The sequence below is a fragment of the Acomys russatus genome, chromosome 22 (assembly GCF_903995435.1).
Source record: "Acomys russatus chromosome 22, mAcoRus1.1, whole genome shotgun sequence".
In the NCBI taxonomy this organism is placed as follows: Eukaryota; Metazoa; Chordata; class Mammalia; order Rodentia; family Muridae; genus Acomys; species Acomys russatus.
In genome coordinates, this window is record NC_067158.1 from 15,288,236 (window position 1) to 15,302,103 (window position 13,868).

At 40.0% G+C, this 13,868-nt stretch overlaps 1 protein-coding gene across 1 annotated transcript in view; it reads left to right on the forward strand.

The window, feature by feature from the left end:
* Positions 1-13,868, forward strand: part of Abca13 (ATP binding cassette subfamily A member 13) — a 403,635-nt gene that overhangs the window by 246,364 nt on the left and 143,403 nt on the right. The window contains exons 43-44 of the mRNA XM_051164717.1: positions 4,997-5,080; positions 12,609-12,678. Coding sequence (XP_051020674.1) covers positions 4,997-5,080; positions 12,609-12,678 — 154 coding nt within the window. The remainder of the gene's footprint in view (positions 1-4,996; positions 5,081-12,608; positions 12,679-13,868) is intronic.

The following is a 13,868-nucleotide window of genomic DNA, read 5'->3' on the forward strand; positions in this document are numbered from 1 at the left end:
CTGAATATAGGAATATGAGTTTTTGGATTATGTCTTCAAGCTGTAACAGTTCCTCTTCTCCTCTATCCACTCTGTTATGCTTTCCACAAAAAATTTTGAACTTATTAAACATTTCATTTCCATTTCAGCTATTTTTTTCAGTAAGTATACTTTTCATCCCCTGAAGTTTACTTTTATATATTTCCATATTGACATCCTTATTTCATTCATGTGTTTTCTTTATATTCTTCCATGTCCTCTTATGTCCTCTTAGATTCTTTTGACATACTTGCAATTATTCTTTTGAATTCTTTGTCTGGGATTTTATTGAACTCACTCTCATTGGACAGCATCACTGTGAGATCAGTACTGATTTTAGGAGTAATAATAGCTTGAATTTTCATGTACTTGGTTTCTCATTTCACGTACACGTCTGAGAAAAGGATGGTGCTGTGATTTAAAAGATTAACCTTATTCTTTCAGTGGGTATGTTTTTAGCGTTCTTGACGGAGTGGGTATACCTGACTGGGGTTTCTCTTTCCCTTGCTGAGGACATACCTCAGCTATTTAACCTTCAGCCTACGTGCTTGGCTTGTGGCACCAGGATTCATACCCAGTACTTTTCTGTGTAAAAATTCAATAAAAAGCAATTAAAGAGAAAGTACCCCTTCAACTAATTATATTATGAAAGGAAGGAGCTTCCAGTCAGGTGACTCTGTGTGGGTTCTGTGCCCATGCTTTGCCCAATTCCAGAGACTGATAGCAACCAAGAGCTCTAGGGACTGCTGCATTCTGAGAGGCAGAAAAACACTGTCAGCTTGCTCAAGGAATGTTAGCTAGGAAACAATGAGAAAACAGGTGCAAGAAACATGATTTGGGCACTTGGTGGAAGCTGTAAGGAAGAGCACTGGCTCTTCTTCCAAAGGACCTGGGTCCAATTCCAAGCACCTACATGGCAGGTCACAACTGTCTGTTAACTCTAGTTCCAGGGGATTCGATGCTGTCTTGTGGTCTCCGTGGGTACCAGACATAAAAGTGGTATGCAGACATATAGCCATACAAAACACCCATACAGATACAAATAAAATTAAAATAGGAAAAACAGAAGAGAAGGAATAGTCATAACAGTGTATTCATAGATAGTAGTTCCTGAGCGAATGGATGAACGGAGAAAAGCAGAGGGAGACTAGCAATTCCTGTGGGCTGATAGAGAAAATCCAGGAGGGAAACTATAATAGGGATGCTGGGGGAGTGAGGATCTCAGATAGAGTTAAAATGGGAAGAGAAAGATGTAAAGGGTTACAGTCAGAAGCCAGACAACCTCAACATCCCAAGACTCCTCCATCCCTCAAGCCTGAGAAAATTTATCTTTTGGAAAAGCTTGTGAAGAGGGACATTAAAAAAAAAAACAGATGGAAAAACAAATAGAAAAAAAAAGAAGGGAAAAGAAGCAGTGACGAAGCAGATATTGAGTAATGGAGAAATGTAAAAGGAGGATGCAGGTCTAGGGCCTCGGAGTAAATGTAGTTGCTAGCCTGGGTGCTCAATCTGGTTTTGACTCTCCTGTTTCCAGAGTGTCACCTACACCCTATGCTTTCTCTTATAGGGTATAGCACAGATGCCATTCACACCTGGGGAGAGGGGTGTCTTATTATATAGGTCGAAAATGCTGGCCACAGCTCCTAGGTGATGTTTTTACATGGTTCTGTTAGCAAGAGATCCTTCACAAGTCGGGCTGAAGATGCAGGTTCCAGCCTTTGTCCTTCCCAGTGTTTAACAACCACCTGCTTGAACTCTGGCTTGCTCAGTTCCTACCTTGCTGTTCAGAGCTGCTCTGTTCTGATTCCCACAGTCTGCTGTTCATGAAGGTCCAGGGTAACCAAGCCTCTGATCCAGCATGGCAGTCATTTTGAAACTGTAATCTCACAGGGCCAGCCAAATGTCTCAGTGGGTAAAGGCACTTGCCACCAAGCTGGGTGACTTGAGTTTGATCTTTGGAACAGATATGATAGTTCCCTCTAAAACTGACTCCCATAAGTTGTCATGTCATGATATGTGTGACGCACAAAACAATAAAAAATAAACAATAATTAAATAAAAAATTTTAAATGGCACCTTCCCACTATGCTGGTTGAGTGAGAGGTAAAGGTTGTCCACTCCTCTCCTGCAGTGGGATCGTGCAGTGGGCAATTTTTTTAAATCCCCCTTTCCTGTCTTTTATGTCATTTAAAGTGTATGTTATTGGAAATACAGTACAGTTTTCTGAGATCTTCTGTCTTAAGCCATGACTTAGTCTGTTGCAGAGTATTTGGTCCCTGAGATTGTGAACTGTAAAAGCCTCTGTTTGATCCCATTGTGATCCCTGAAATTATGAACTGTAAAATCCTGTCTTTTGTTTGGCCTAGTTGAGCCCTAACACACACCTTTAATTCAAGAGCTATTTGTACACAGGATTTAGTAAAGTTAACCCTAGGTCAAGAGATAGAGCAAGAAACCAGCTGACAGAGATTAAAGAGTAGGAGAGACTTTGAGTTGAGGGGTATTTAAGACACTATGCAGAAGTAGAGGGGGTCTTTAGCACTTTTAGCTTTTGGGTTTTACTCTTGGAATTTTATTTTATTTTTATTTCTTTTACATTTTATTTATTTTTAATAATTTATTCAGATTACATCCCAATTGTTATCCTCTCACTTGTATTTTCCTGTTGCCCCCTCCCTCCCTCTTTTGCCCTATTCCCCTCCCCTAGATCTCTGACCGAAGGGGACCTCCTCCCCCACCATATGATCACAGCCTATCAGGTCTCATCTGGATAGCCTGCTTCCCCTTCCTCTGAGTGCCACCAGGCCTCCCCAACAAAGGGGAAGTGGACAAATTGGGGGCACCAGAGTCTCCACAACCGTGGAGAATGAGCTGTCCATTGCCTAGATACGAACAGGGGTTCTAGGTTTACTACATGCGTTGACCTTGGTTGGTACAGCAGTTTGTGTAGGCCCTCCTGGGTCCGGGTCCGCCAGCTTTGATGGTCTTTTTGTGGGGCTCCTGGACCCTTTGGGTCCTTCTATCTCCCCATTCTTCCACACCATTCTCACCTGGAATCCAGTATTGAGTTCCAGCACCATCTCCCCCTCCACAAACCAGTAATCTTTGATAATCGTACTTCAATTCTCTTAAGAGCCTTCAGGGTTGTGTTTATTTATAATACTATCCCACATAACAGATCACATTAAAAATTCTAGTTTTCCAAGCAGAAAATAGTCTTCTACCTTTGTCACACTAGGCTAAATGAGTCCGTGTCTTTGTATATTTATACCTTCAAAGTACAAGTTTAATGTTCTATGGGAGGACAGCTTCTGCTGTAGGGAATTTCAGATTTGAAGAGATAAGGAAAGAAATACAAAACAGAGTTGGTATTGCTACTAATGCTGTAGAGCAGTCATGTGCCGCGTCAACAGTATTGGACACTGTCACTAAGGTGGAGGTTTACTTAGCTGAAATAGAAAGGATTGCTTTATTTTAACTGGTGAGACAATTAGTAAAAGATGTTCTTTTGCCTGACCTCATCTGCAGGGTGTCTGGGCTTTCTCATTCATAGCTTCTACATTACCATGTCCAACTCTTGAGATTTTAGCACTTTGGCTCTTAGCTCTCTAGCTCTTGAGCTCCTCAGCTCCTTGGCCTTTGGCTTTTTTGGCTTTGGGTTTGTTTGGTTTTTTTTGGGGGGGGAGCTTTTCCTCCTGGGCTGTCAGCACAGCTATTGAGCCTTTGGGCCTTCTCCATTGGGACATAAGCTGAGTAGGAAGGTCAGCTGAGTGATGTTATGCCTCTCTGAGCTAGCAGGTTTTTCACCACAGCATTTGGCTCCTAAATCTTTATTGGTAAAATTGAACGATTTAGGATTTTCAATCAAAACAACAATAGTCACCATCAGCTGTTGCCCTTCTTATCACTGAGAGGAAAGCACTTCACAAATTGGGCCAATCATTTCAAGACGGACTCTGGACTTCTATCTTGTTCTCTGTAAAAGTCCGTATTTTCCTTTGCTACTGGAACTGGAGATGTTTGGATAAATTTTTTTAACTTTCTCCAGCTTATTCTCTTGATATTATATCCAACTGTATCTGCATAGTATCTACCATCTTAAAAGTCTTCTGTATTTTACAAATAACCCAATTCTGAATTGTAACCAATTGAAATGAATCCTACTACGAATTATTCCAGTTTTAAGAAGTTCAATGTATCTTTTTTTTTTTTTTTTTTTTTTTTTTTTACCGTTTTCTTAACTCCAGTCATTTTTTACAGTTGATGTACAAAACTTAACCTTTTTCCTAGTGCTTGTTTCTGCATCTTTCCTTACAATGACATGAATGCATTACTGCTGATTGTCTCTTTGGTAAAGAAATTCAGTATCAGTAACTTTGGCTCTTGGTAATATTATTTTGAACTATAAATAGATGTGGGGCTATGGCCAGTAAGCTAAACATCGTTACTCAAAGTGTGCCTTAAGCACAGGTCCAGTTCTGTGCTGAAGACTTCTAACTACAGAAGTATGATTCAATGACACGTAGGAACCATAGTATGTAAATACAAGTTACATTTTTGTGTTTCTGAGTAACAGAATGAATATTTGTTCCAAGGTAAAGCTCCAGCACGGAGAAAGTAATTTTTACTGATTTTAATAAATTAGCATAATATGACATTATATTAGATAGCCTTTAGGATTTGGTTTTAGGTCCATGAAAATATGTAAAAGTGGTTAGAAAATTAATTGAAAAGATGAGAAAAAATATTGTGCTTTTTCTAGCAACATATACCAGTCTGTATGTGTGGTGTTAAACGCTGTGTTTGAAGACATTTTTTGGTTTCATCCTTTCTCATTGGCCTTTACCATAAACGCACTAGGAAATCAGCTTTGTCTGGTGCTCTGGAAACTGTTATCCCAGTCAGCGTGACTAGGGTGAGGTCAGAGTGTGTCCTCCGCTCCATCCTAATGGTGTTTTGTTTCCTCCTCATCCTACAGCAGTGGGAGAGAGGGTGTGGACCTTGCCCATGTTCTTCTGCGCAAGTTTGGAGATCGGGATCCTCTCTGTGCGGTCAGTCAGCCGTGAGTATCTGGGGCCCTGTGCACAGCAGAGACTCCAACACCAGCAGTTCTAGAGACCCAAGTGTTGCTTCCCTCAAGAATGAGTTAGTCCATGTTCCAGCTTTGGCTATATGGAGTGAAAGTCAGCTTAATGAGTAGGACATTAATGAGTCTAATTAGTGGATTTAATCAATGGCTGTCGTTTTTATGGAATGGCCAGAAAGAAAGTGCCTAATTACTTCTTTCTACCTTTCATAGACACATGCTCTGTAGGATTTTTAAAAAGTAATATTCATCTAGCATAAGAAAATTCAAACCAAAAGAGACTTACATAACAATTATGCATAAATTATGTGTTAACTGTTATTCACTCTAAAGAAAAAAAACATATACACATTGAGACAATATTTTCAAGTTAATAGGTAACACAGTGGTAGTTTTCTTTCTATACCTGACTTATTTCAGTGTTCATGAACAATTCTACTCATGGGTGCTACGTGACATAATTCTTTATGGCTGAATAATATTCTACTGTGTGTATACATGCCACACTTTTCATGATTCATTTAGCAGCTTGATACAAATAAGTAAATGCAAACACAACAGCTTTTCTGCAGTAGTCTTCACTCACGGCCCTTCCACGGCCATCTCCATGACTGTGTGTCTCATCATTTGAACTTAGTAAACCTTGGTTTCCTTCTGCGGTAGGATCTCTTTATCCAACTTACCTGTTTTGTGGGTGAATGGAATAACAGTAGCTTTGCTGCGAAGATCAACCTGGGGATGTGTGTCTTGGTACCCAGCAATGCATACAATCAGTCGGTGATGTCACTGTCGTTGTTGTTGCTAATTATTATTTTACTATGTAGCCGAGTCTGACCTTGAACTCCTTCTTCTTCTTCTGCTGCCTCTCTAGTGCTAGACTCAGAGATGGGTACCTTCCTGTCTTAAGGGTGTTACTGTGCTGGGATCAAAGGTGTGTGCCTCCACGCCTGGAAGGGTGCTACGATTAATGGCATTGAAATCCATACCTTCCAGACTGCTTTTGGTTCTCCTGGTCTATTTAAATTCCATGCAAACCCTGAGACAATTGGGAGACAGTATCTCATCACACATGAGGAAACTGAACTTCAGAAAGAGTTTGTAAATTGTCCAAAGCCTCATAAAGAACAATAAGTGGAAATGCTGGAACGTCATGACATCACATTTGCAATTACCCTGATACCTTGAGTTATCGCTGCATCTGTTTTTCTTGTTATATGTCCTCTGGACTATAACTACTGATTTATGTTTATGGACAAGTGGCCCACTTGCCTTTTTTCTTAATTTACTTAAAAATTATTTTAAGATAATATAATTACAACATTTATTCCTTTCATTTCCTCTTTCCAGGCCCTCCCATATACTCCTCCTTTTTCTTTTTCAAATTTGTAGCCTATGTTTTCATTAATTGTTATTGCATATATATATATATATATATATATATATATATATATATATATATTCCCAAATATAATCTATCTACTCTGTATAATGTTACTTATATTCATGTTTTCAGGGATGAATATTTGGTATTGAATATCCAATTGTTGTGCTCTTCCCCAGGGAAAATTATTTCTCCCACTCTTTTTTTCTTTCAATTTCATCTTCATTTTATTTTATTTAAATTTTATTTTATTAATTTATTCTTATTACATCTCAATGGTTATCCCATCCCTTGTATCCTCCCATTCCTCCCTCCCTCCCTTTTTCCCCTTACTCCCATCCCCTATGACTGTGACTGAGGGGGACTTCCTCCCCATTTATATGCTCATAGGGTATCAAGTCTCTTCTTGGTAGCCTGCCTCCCACTCTTTTTTTAAAAATTTTTTTTATTAATTTATTCTTGTTACATCTCAATGATTATCCCATCTCTTGTATCCTCCCATTCTTCCTTCCCTCCCATTTTCCCCTTATTCCCCTCTTAGGGGATATGCTCAAGTCTCTTCTTGGTAACTTGCTATCCTTCCTCTGAGTGCCACCAGGTCTCCCCATCCAGGGGACATGGTCAGAAAAGGGGCACCAGAGTTCGTGTGAGTGTCAGATCTCACTCTTCACTCAACGGTGGAGAGTATCATGTTCGTTGGCTAGGTCTTGGTAGGGGTTCGAAGTTTACTGCCTATATTCTCCTTGGCTGGTGCCTTAGTTTGAGGAGGACCCCAGGACCCAGATCTGCCTGTCATAAAGTTCTTCTTGTAGGTTTCCAGGACCCTGTGGATCCTACTCTTTCCCCATTCTTCCATGTTATTCTCGCCTAAAGTCTCAATAGGATGTCCTCTCCTCTGACCCACTTTCTTGGTAAGTAAATTCTCAACAGAGGAATATCAAATGGCTGAGAAATATTTAAAGAAATGCTCAACCTCCTTAGTCATCAGGGAAATGCAAATCAAAACCACACTGAGATTCCATCTTACACCTATCAGAATGGCTAAGATCAAAAACTCAAATGACACCACATGTTGGCAAGGATGTGGAGAGAGAGGAACACTCCTTCATTGCTGGTGGGAATGCAAACTAGTACAACCACTTTGGAAATCTATCTGGTGCTTTCTCAGAAAAATGCGAATAGGGCTTCCTCAAGACCCAGCTATCCCACTCCTTGGAATATACCCAGAAAATGCCCTACCACACAACAGGGACATATGCTCAACCATGTTTATAGCTGCTTTATACATAATAGCCAGAACATGGAAACAGCCTAAGTGTCCCTCAGTAGAAGAATGGCCTAAGAAACTGTGGTACATTTACACTATGGAATACTACTCAGCTATTAAAAACAAAGAATTCCCGAAATTTGTGGACAAATGGATTATCTAGAAATTATTATAATGAGTGAGTTCACCCAGAAGCAAAAGGAGACAAATGGTATATACTCACTTATATCAAAACACTAGTCCAAGGGATATGTCCCATGAAAAACTTTACTTACCAAGAAACTGCCTCCCACTCTTATGCCTTTCATAGTTGCCTGTAGTTCTTTGTGTAGGGTTGATACTTCTTGGCCTTTCTCCCGTCACCTTTGGTGGGTCTATCGGTGTTTTCCTTGTTCAGTTTGTGTTTGGGTAGTCATGTTGGGGGAGACTTAATGAGGTAAAACAAAAACGTGTTTTTGAAACTTGGAATCAGTATTTACAAATGATCATGTTTCATTTAAACGATGACCTCAGGACTTTTACAGACATTTACAGACATTGCTTCCTCCTCCATATATTCTTTCAAGCCCATGAAATTAGAACTGTGGCTGAGGTTTCACATGTCTAAGTCACTGAATTTTACTGTTAGCTTTTGTGACAATTTTATACATTTACAAAGTATAAAAGGTCAGCATATCAATATGTGCTGATTGCTTTGAAGAAGGCTTCTTTGGGCTCTGAGAGTAACCGTGAGGGGGATGCCTGGCCTGAAAACCTTGATAAGGCACACCTTGCTTTGTAAGTAGGCCCGTTACTATGATTTCCCCTAACGTTAATTCCTTGAGGACGTACAAGCAAATCAAGAGGGACAAAGATTAATGCAAAGAATCCACTCCTAAGAAATTTATAATTACATTTGGAGCAAACGAGGCGAGAGATGAGAGCTTGATAGTGTCCTGGCTGATACATTTCTGTGTCTTCAGTCATGAACATGGAAACCTAGACAAAAAAGTTAGAAATATGTTTCCTGGTTTCTGATGACATATCTTGCCCATTAGTCATGCTGGTAATTAGTTGAGATTGGGTAACTATTAATGGTCTCAGTATGGAAGAATTATGAGAAAATTAATTATGTTTCTTCACTTTGTCTTCTCTTGAAACACAAAGTGATTTATTCAGTGAAGAGTTCAATGGTGATGTTTTCACTTTCTCTTCTGTAATAAAAACATAGAGGATGAACAATACTCATACCTCCAAGGAACAGAAATGGCAACACATGTGATCCATCCTTGGCCTAAAGTTGTATTAAGGAAAAATGATTAGCAGAAAAACAGGACGATTTTTTTTCTAGTCCTTCAGAAGGAAAACACCCAGGTGAAGTCGATGCTTTAGGAACGGCAGAACAGCTTGACTATTCTGTCTAGATACTCAGCTTATTGCCTTTACAGGTGTGCTGGCTCCCTCCTCCTGCCCCAGTCTCTGCCTCCCGTCCTTGGCCAGAGGTGGTGCTCAGAGAAAACTAGCAGGCCACTGGGTAGTGACAGTGGCTCCTGGGGCCTGGCACTGCTCCTCCTGGCCAGGCTCCTCTGTGAAGATGAGTGTGACAGTCAAGAGTAGAAAGCACAGAGTACACATCTAGGGCATCCAGGTACCCATGAGAACACATCTGGACAGCAGGCTGCCCCAGTCAGGTCTCACCCGCACTGCCCATGTGACCTGGATAGCTGCATCAACCTCTCTTTGCCCCTGCTGTCATCAATGTGTTTACATTCCTGCAGAAATAACCTTCACCTTGAACTGCAAAGTGACCCCTATGAGGCTTCTTTTTCCCTTTAAGCATGTGCACATCTCAGAACACTGTTTTGTTTCTGTTTCTGTTTTGTTTCATTTTGAGGAAGAAGGAGGTCCTTACATCTATTTGAGATTTAAGATGCATGTTATGTTATGGAAAACTCCAGGCATCCCTCTCGCATAGAGACCTTCTCAGCCCAAATGTCAGGGACTCCCTGACCATGTTCAAAGACCGTTGACTCAGAAACAGCACTACTGTTGTTGGGTCCTGCAGAGCGCACTAGGCATATGATCTGAGAGCACCAAGCATATATAGATTCCTAATATCTAGAAGGAAATTCACAAAGATGTTGTGATTTCTAACAGACATTTTCATCTGCCTGTCTCTCTCATGAGTGCTTGCAAGAACTTCGCAGTGAATCTTTGAACACAAAAATTGTTGGAGGCTGAGATGTTCAAAAATGTAAAATCTGTTAAATATTGTCATGGATTAGCATTCAAATCTTACGGAAATGTTTTTTGTTTTGTGGTTTTCTATCAAAGGGAGCTAAAAAAATAACAGAAGATTAAGAAGGGACAATAAGGAATTTAGAAACAATCCATTAAATTATATGAAATTATATCACTCCCCTATTTGTGGCTATAGTGTTAATCCCACTGAACTAAAGACCACTGGCACAGTTTTTTGGTTGAATTAAGCAAGCTTTAATTTCAGTCAGACAGAGCTAACTCTTCTAAAGTGGGGTTTGAGAGAATAGCCCCAAACACAGGAGAAATTTTTTGTAATATATACATATATATGTATATATTATATAGACTATATATAGTTTAAATATTTTATATATAGTCTATATACAAGGTATAAGCCTATATATGTCTATACATATAAGTCTCTTTATGTAGTCTGTAATATAGACTATGTATTTTATATATTTAGACTACCCAAACTATATATATAGTATATATACTATATATAGTATATATATAATCTAAATATTTTATATATACATATATGTGTGTCTATATATTCTAAAAACTGCAAGGCTAGTAAGTTTCCAAGGGTTTTTGTCTTTGTAGTAACTTGCTAGGACATCTTATCTTATCAGGGTAGAGGTCATAGTATAGGGCATGGAACATGACAAATTCCAGAAAATAGGTCCAGACATGGTCAGACTTAGGTTTTACAGAAAACAGGAATGAACTTCCTTTGACCTTGTAACAGATGGCTTGTAGTCTTAAGATGGAATCAGGCTGGTCCATCAAAACCAAAAGACATGGGGCAGGATACTGTTTTGGAAAGGAGGTTTATTTAGCTTAGAGTTGTGTTGCTGAGTAAGAACATCGTGTGAGGATCTGTGTGGCCCTGTTAAGCAACACAATGGTTGATTTGAAATGGTGGGTTGCATGTGAAAGAGGATGTAGCCAGCCAGAGAACAGGGCCAGGTAATTTCTGTACTCTCACAGGCTAAGTAAGAAGAGTCCCATGGCCACAATATGCGTCTATTCCAATAGTGCATGCCCTCAGTGATTGAATTACCATGCACCAGGCCTCCCAACACCTCCTCCCAGAGGAGACAAGGATTGGCCATGCATGGGCTCTGCAGGACTGGCCACATCAATACCACAGCCCTCAATCCCAGTCACTCAAGGCACCTATGGCCAAAAGTATCCCCTGCTAGCCATAAGAGAGGCAAATAGTCATTCTTTTAAAAACAGAAGTAATTAGATTACTGCCATCTGGTTAAAAAATGCAACTCCCTTCAGCGTTGTTTCCATGTTAACTCAGGAATCCCTGACTAGAACTCTTAGGCGCTAAAGTATAATAATAATAATAATAATAGTAATAATGATGATGATGATGATGATGATGATGATGATAATGATAATATAATCTGGAACTCCTATGAGCTAAATTATCAATAATGATGATGATAATACTAATAATAATATTAATAATAATGTTTATTAGAAACTTTTATGGACATTATATTTGCCAGTTGGGTTAACATAATTGACATGTGTCTTTTTGTTGGATGGATTTTTTCCAACATGGTGTTATTATCCTATCTGTCTTCCATTGGAACAACATACCTGTATGGCGGGTCAGTCCTTCTGCTATGTGACCAGCTAGTGGTTCTTAAAGCTGCTACCTTTGTCTTATGATCTGAAAAGTAGGCCAAGGAAAGAATATAGTGGGTCCCTGTGGGCTGGTAAATGTTCATTTCTACCTCTTCCCAGTATTTGAGTAATTCAGACTAGTTATCTGTACTAAAGTAAAATTTGACTTAAAATTGTCGTTTTAAAAAAACAAACCCTTAATTTCTGGCACTCTCAAGCATAAAAGTCTACATAGAAAAGTTTCTATGGCCAGCCAGATGGCTCAGTGGGTAAAAGTTCTTACGACTTAGCCCAGAGACTTGAACTTGATCCCTGGGACCCACTTGATGGAAGGTGAGAATGAATGAACTAATTAACTAATAAACTAACTAACTAACTAACTAGCTAGCTAGCTAACTAACTAACTCCCACAGTGGTTTTCTGTCTTCTGCATATGCATTATAGCATGTACACACACACACGCAATTAACAATTTAAGAGTTGCTTATTTATTCCTATCCACAGTCTCCCCAACCCTCACAATCTGTCTTCATGTAGAAATTTAATTGTAGCTTTTCTTGGAGTAATTAAGTTACTATGACATGACACAGAAATGAACAAGCATTTCAATCTAATGCAATTAATAGCCAGTTACTAGGCGCGTCTTGATATCTGGTTATGATCTGAGAGTCTTGGGGTCTGCCAACAGCCTCAGCTCTGGGAAGTCCCAGAGCCATCTCCCCGCTCCTACAATAATAGCACACTCCAGATGAGCAGGCAAGTAATCCCTGTGTCACATCGCAGAATCCTGGCATGCTCACAAAATATTGGCAGCAGATTAGTGGCTCCCACTGTGAAGTCACATGCCAGAGCTCTGCCTCAGTGGCAAGGAGGTGGCCATCTTGTGAACGGTATTGTATTGTGGTGGAACTAATAAAGTGGTTCTTTCATAAAACAGTCTTTCTGATTCTCCTTTTTTCCCCCTGTAGGATGAATTCTTCAAGCTGGCATAGGGACCCTTACTCTGGCCCAGAATTCCAGGACTCATGTGGCTGCCTGGTATGTTTCTGAAGCACCCTTCATCATTTGAAGTATAAAGCTTATATTTATTTATTTAAGTATAAAGCTTATACTTTAAAAAAAATGAGTAGTTTCCATTTGCCTAATTCTCATTTTTGCTGCTTAAGTCTCTCAGTGTGTATATTTACTTATTAGCTGTTTGTGGAGGGTTTTCTTTTCTTTTTTTTTAATTTTATTAATGTATTCAGATTACAACTCAATCGTTATCCCATCTCTTGTATTCTCCCATTCCTCCCTCCCTCCCCCTTTCACCCTATTCCCCTCCCCTAGGTCTAAGACCAAGGGGGACCTCCTGTGCTCCATATTTGACCACCTCTCCTTGATGAGGAGGCCTGATGGCACTCAAGAAAGAATAAGCACACTACCAAAATGAGACTTGATAGCTTGTGGAGGGTTTTCATCCTTTACAGTGGACAGGACACAGCTCTCCCACCAACTCTGCTGCCTGTTCATCCCCTGCTCACACCTCTTAATCAATATCACCCCACTGTGATGCAGTGAGCATCTGAATCCGCTTCAGCTAGAGATGAAGCTAGACTTCCCCTTTGGAGGAAATGTCCTCACATCTCAAGACAGGGTGACCTCAAGGCTTTCTTCATCATTGTATTCAGATTCTGAGAACTAGACATTAAAAGCTAAGCTACAACGTAGCATTTTTAGTATGAAATATTCCTAATGTGAAGTATATGAAAGTAGGTATTCCGGTTTTGCAGTGCAGGCCATAGCTTCATTGTCTGCGAAGGGGAACAGGCTCAAATTTATTTGGAGAATTGATTTCAGTTCATCTCAGAGGAAATATCAGAAGGTAATTAACGAAAGGCTTAGATCTGTTATCTACAGCCAGTGGTTAAACATGGCAATGTTGCCTATCACACACAAAGCCCTAGGCTTGACCCAGCATCTCTTATGGGTAGGCATGGTCATTGTGCCTGCAAAGCCAGGATTCTAGAAGGAAACAAAGAGATAGATCTTCACTGGTGATCCATAAAGGAAAGGACCATGCGGAGAACACATTAGTGGGCGTTTTACTTGGTGGCCCATGAGGTCCCTTGGCTCCAGCGGCTTAGTTGCTGTAGAGACCTGGCTTCTGGAGGGTTTCCTCAGATGCCTTCTCATAGACAAAACTCACGAAGTGGGAGAGAAAGACAGTGCAACTGCACAGTGGAGAC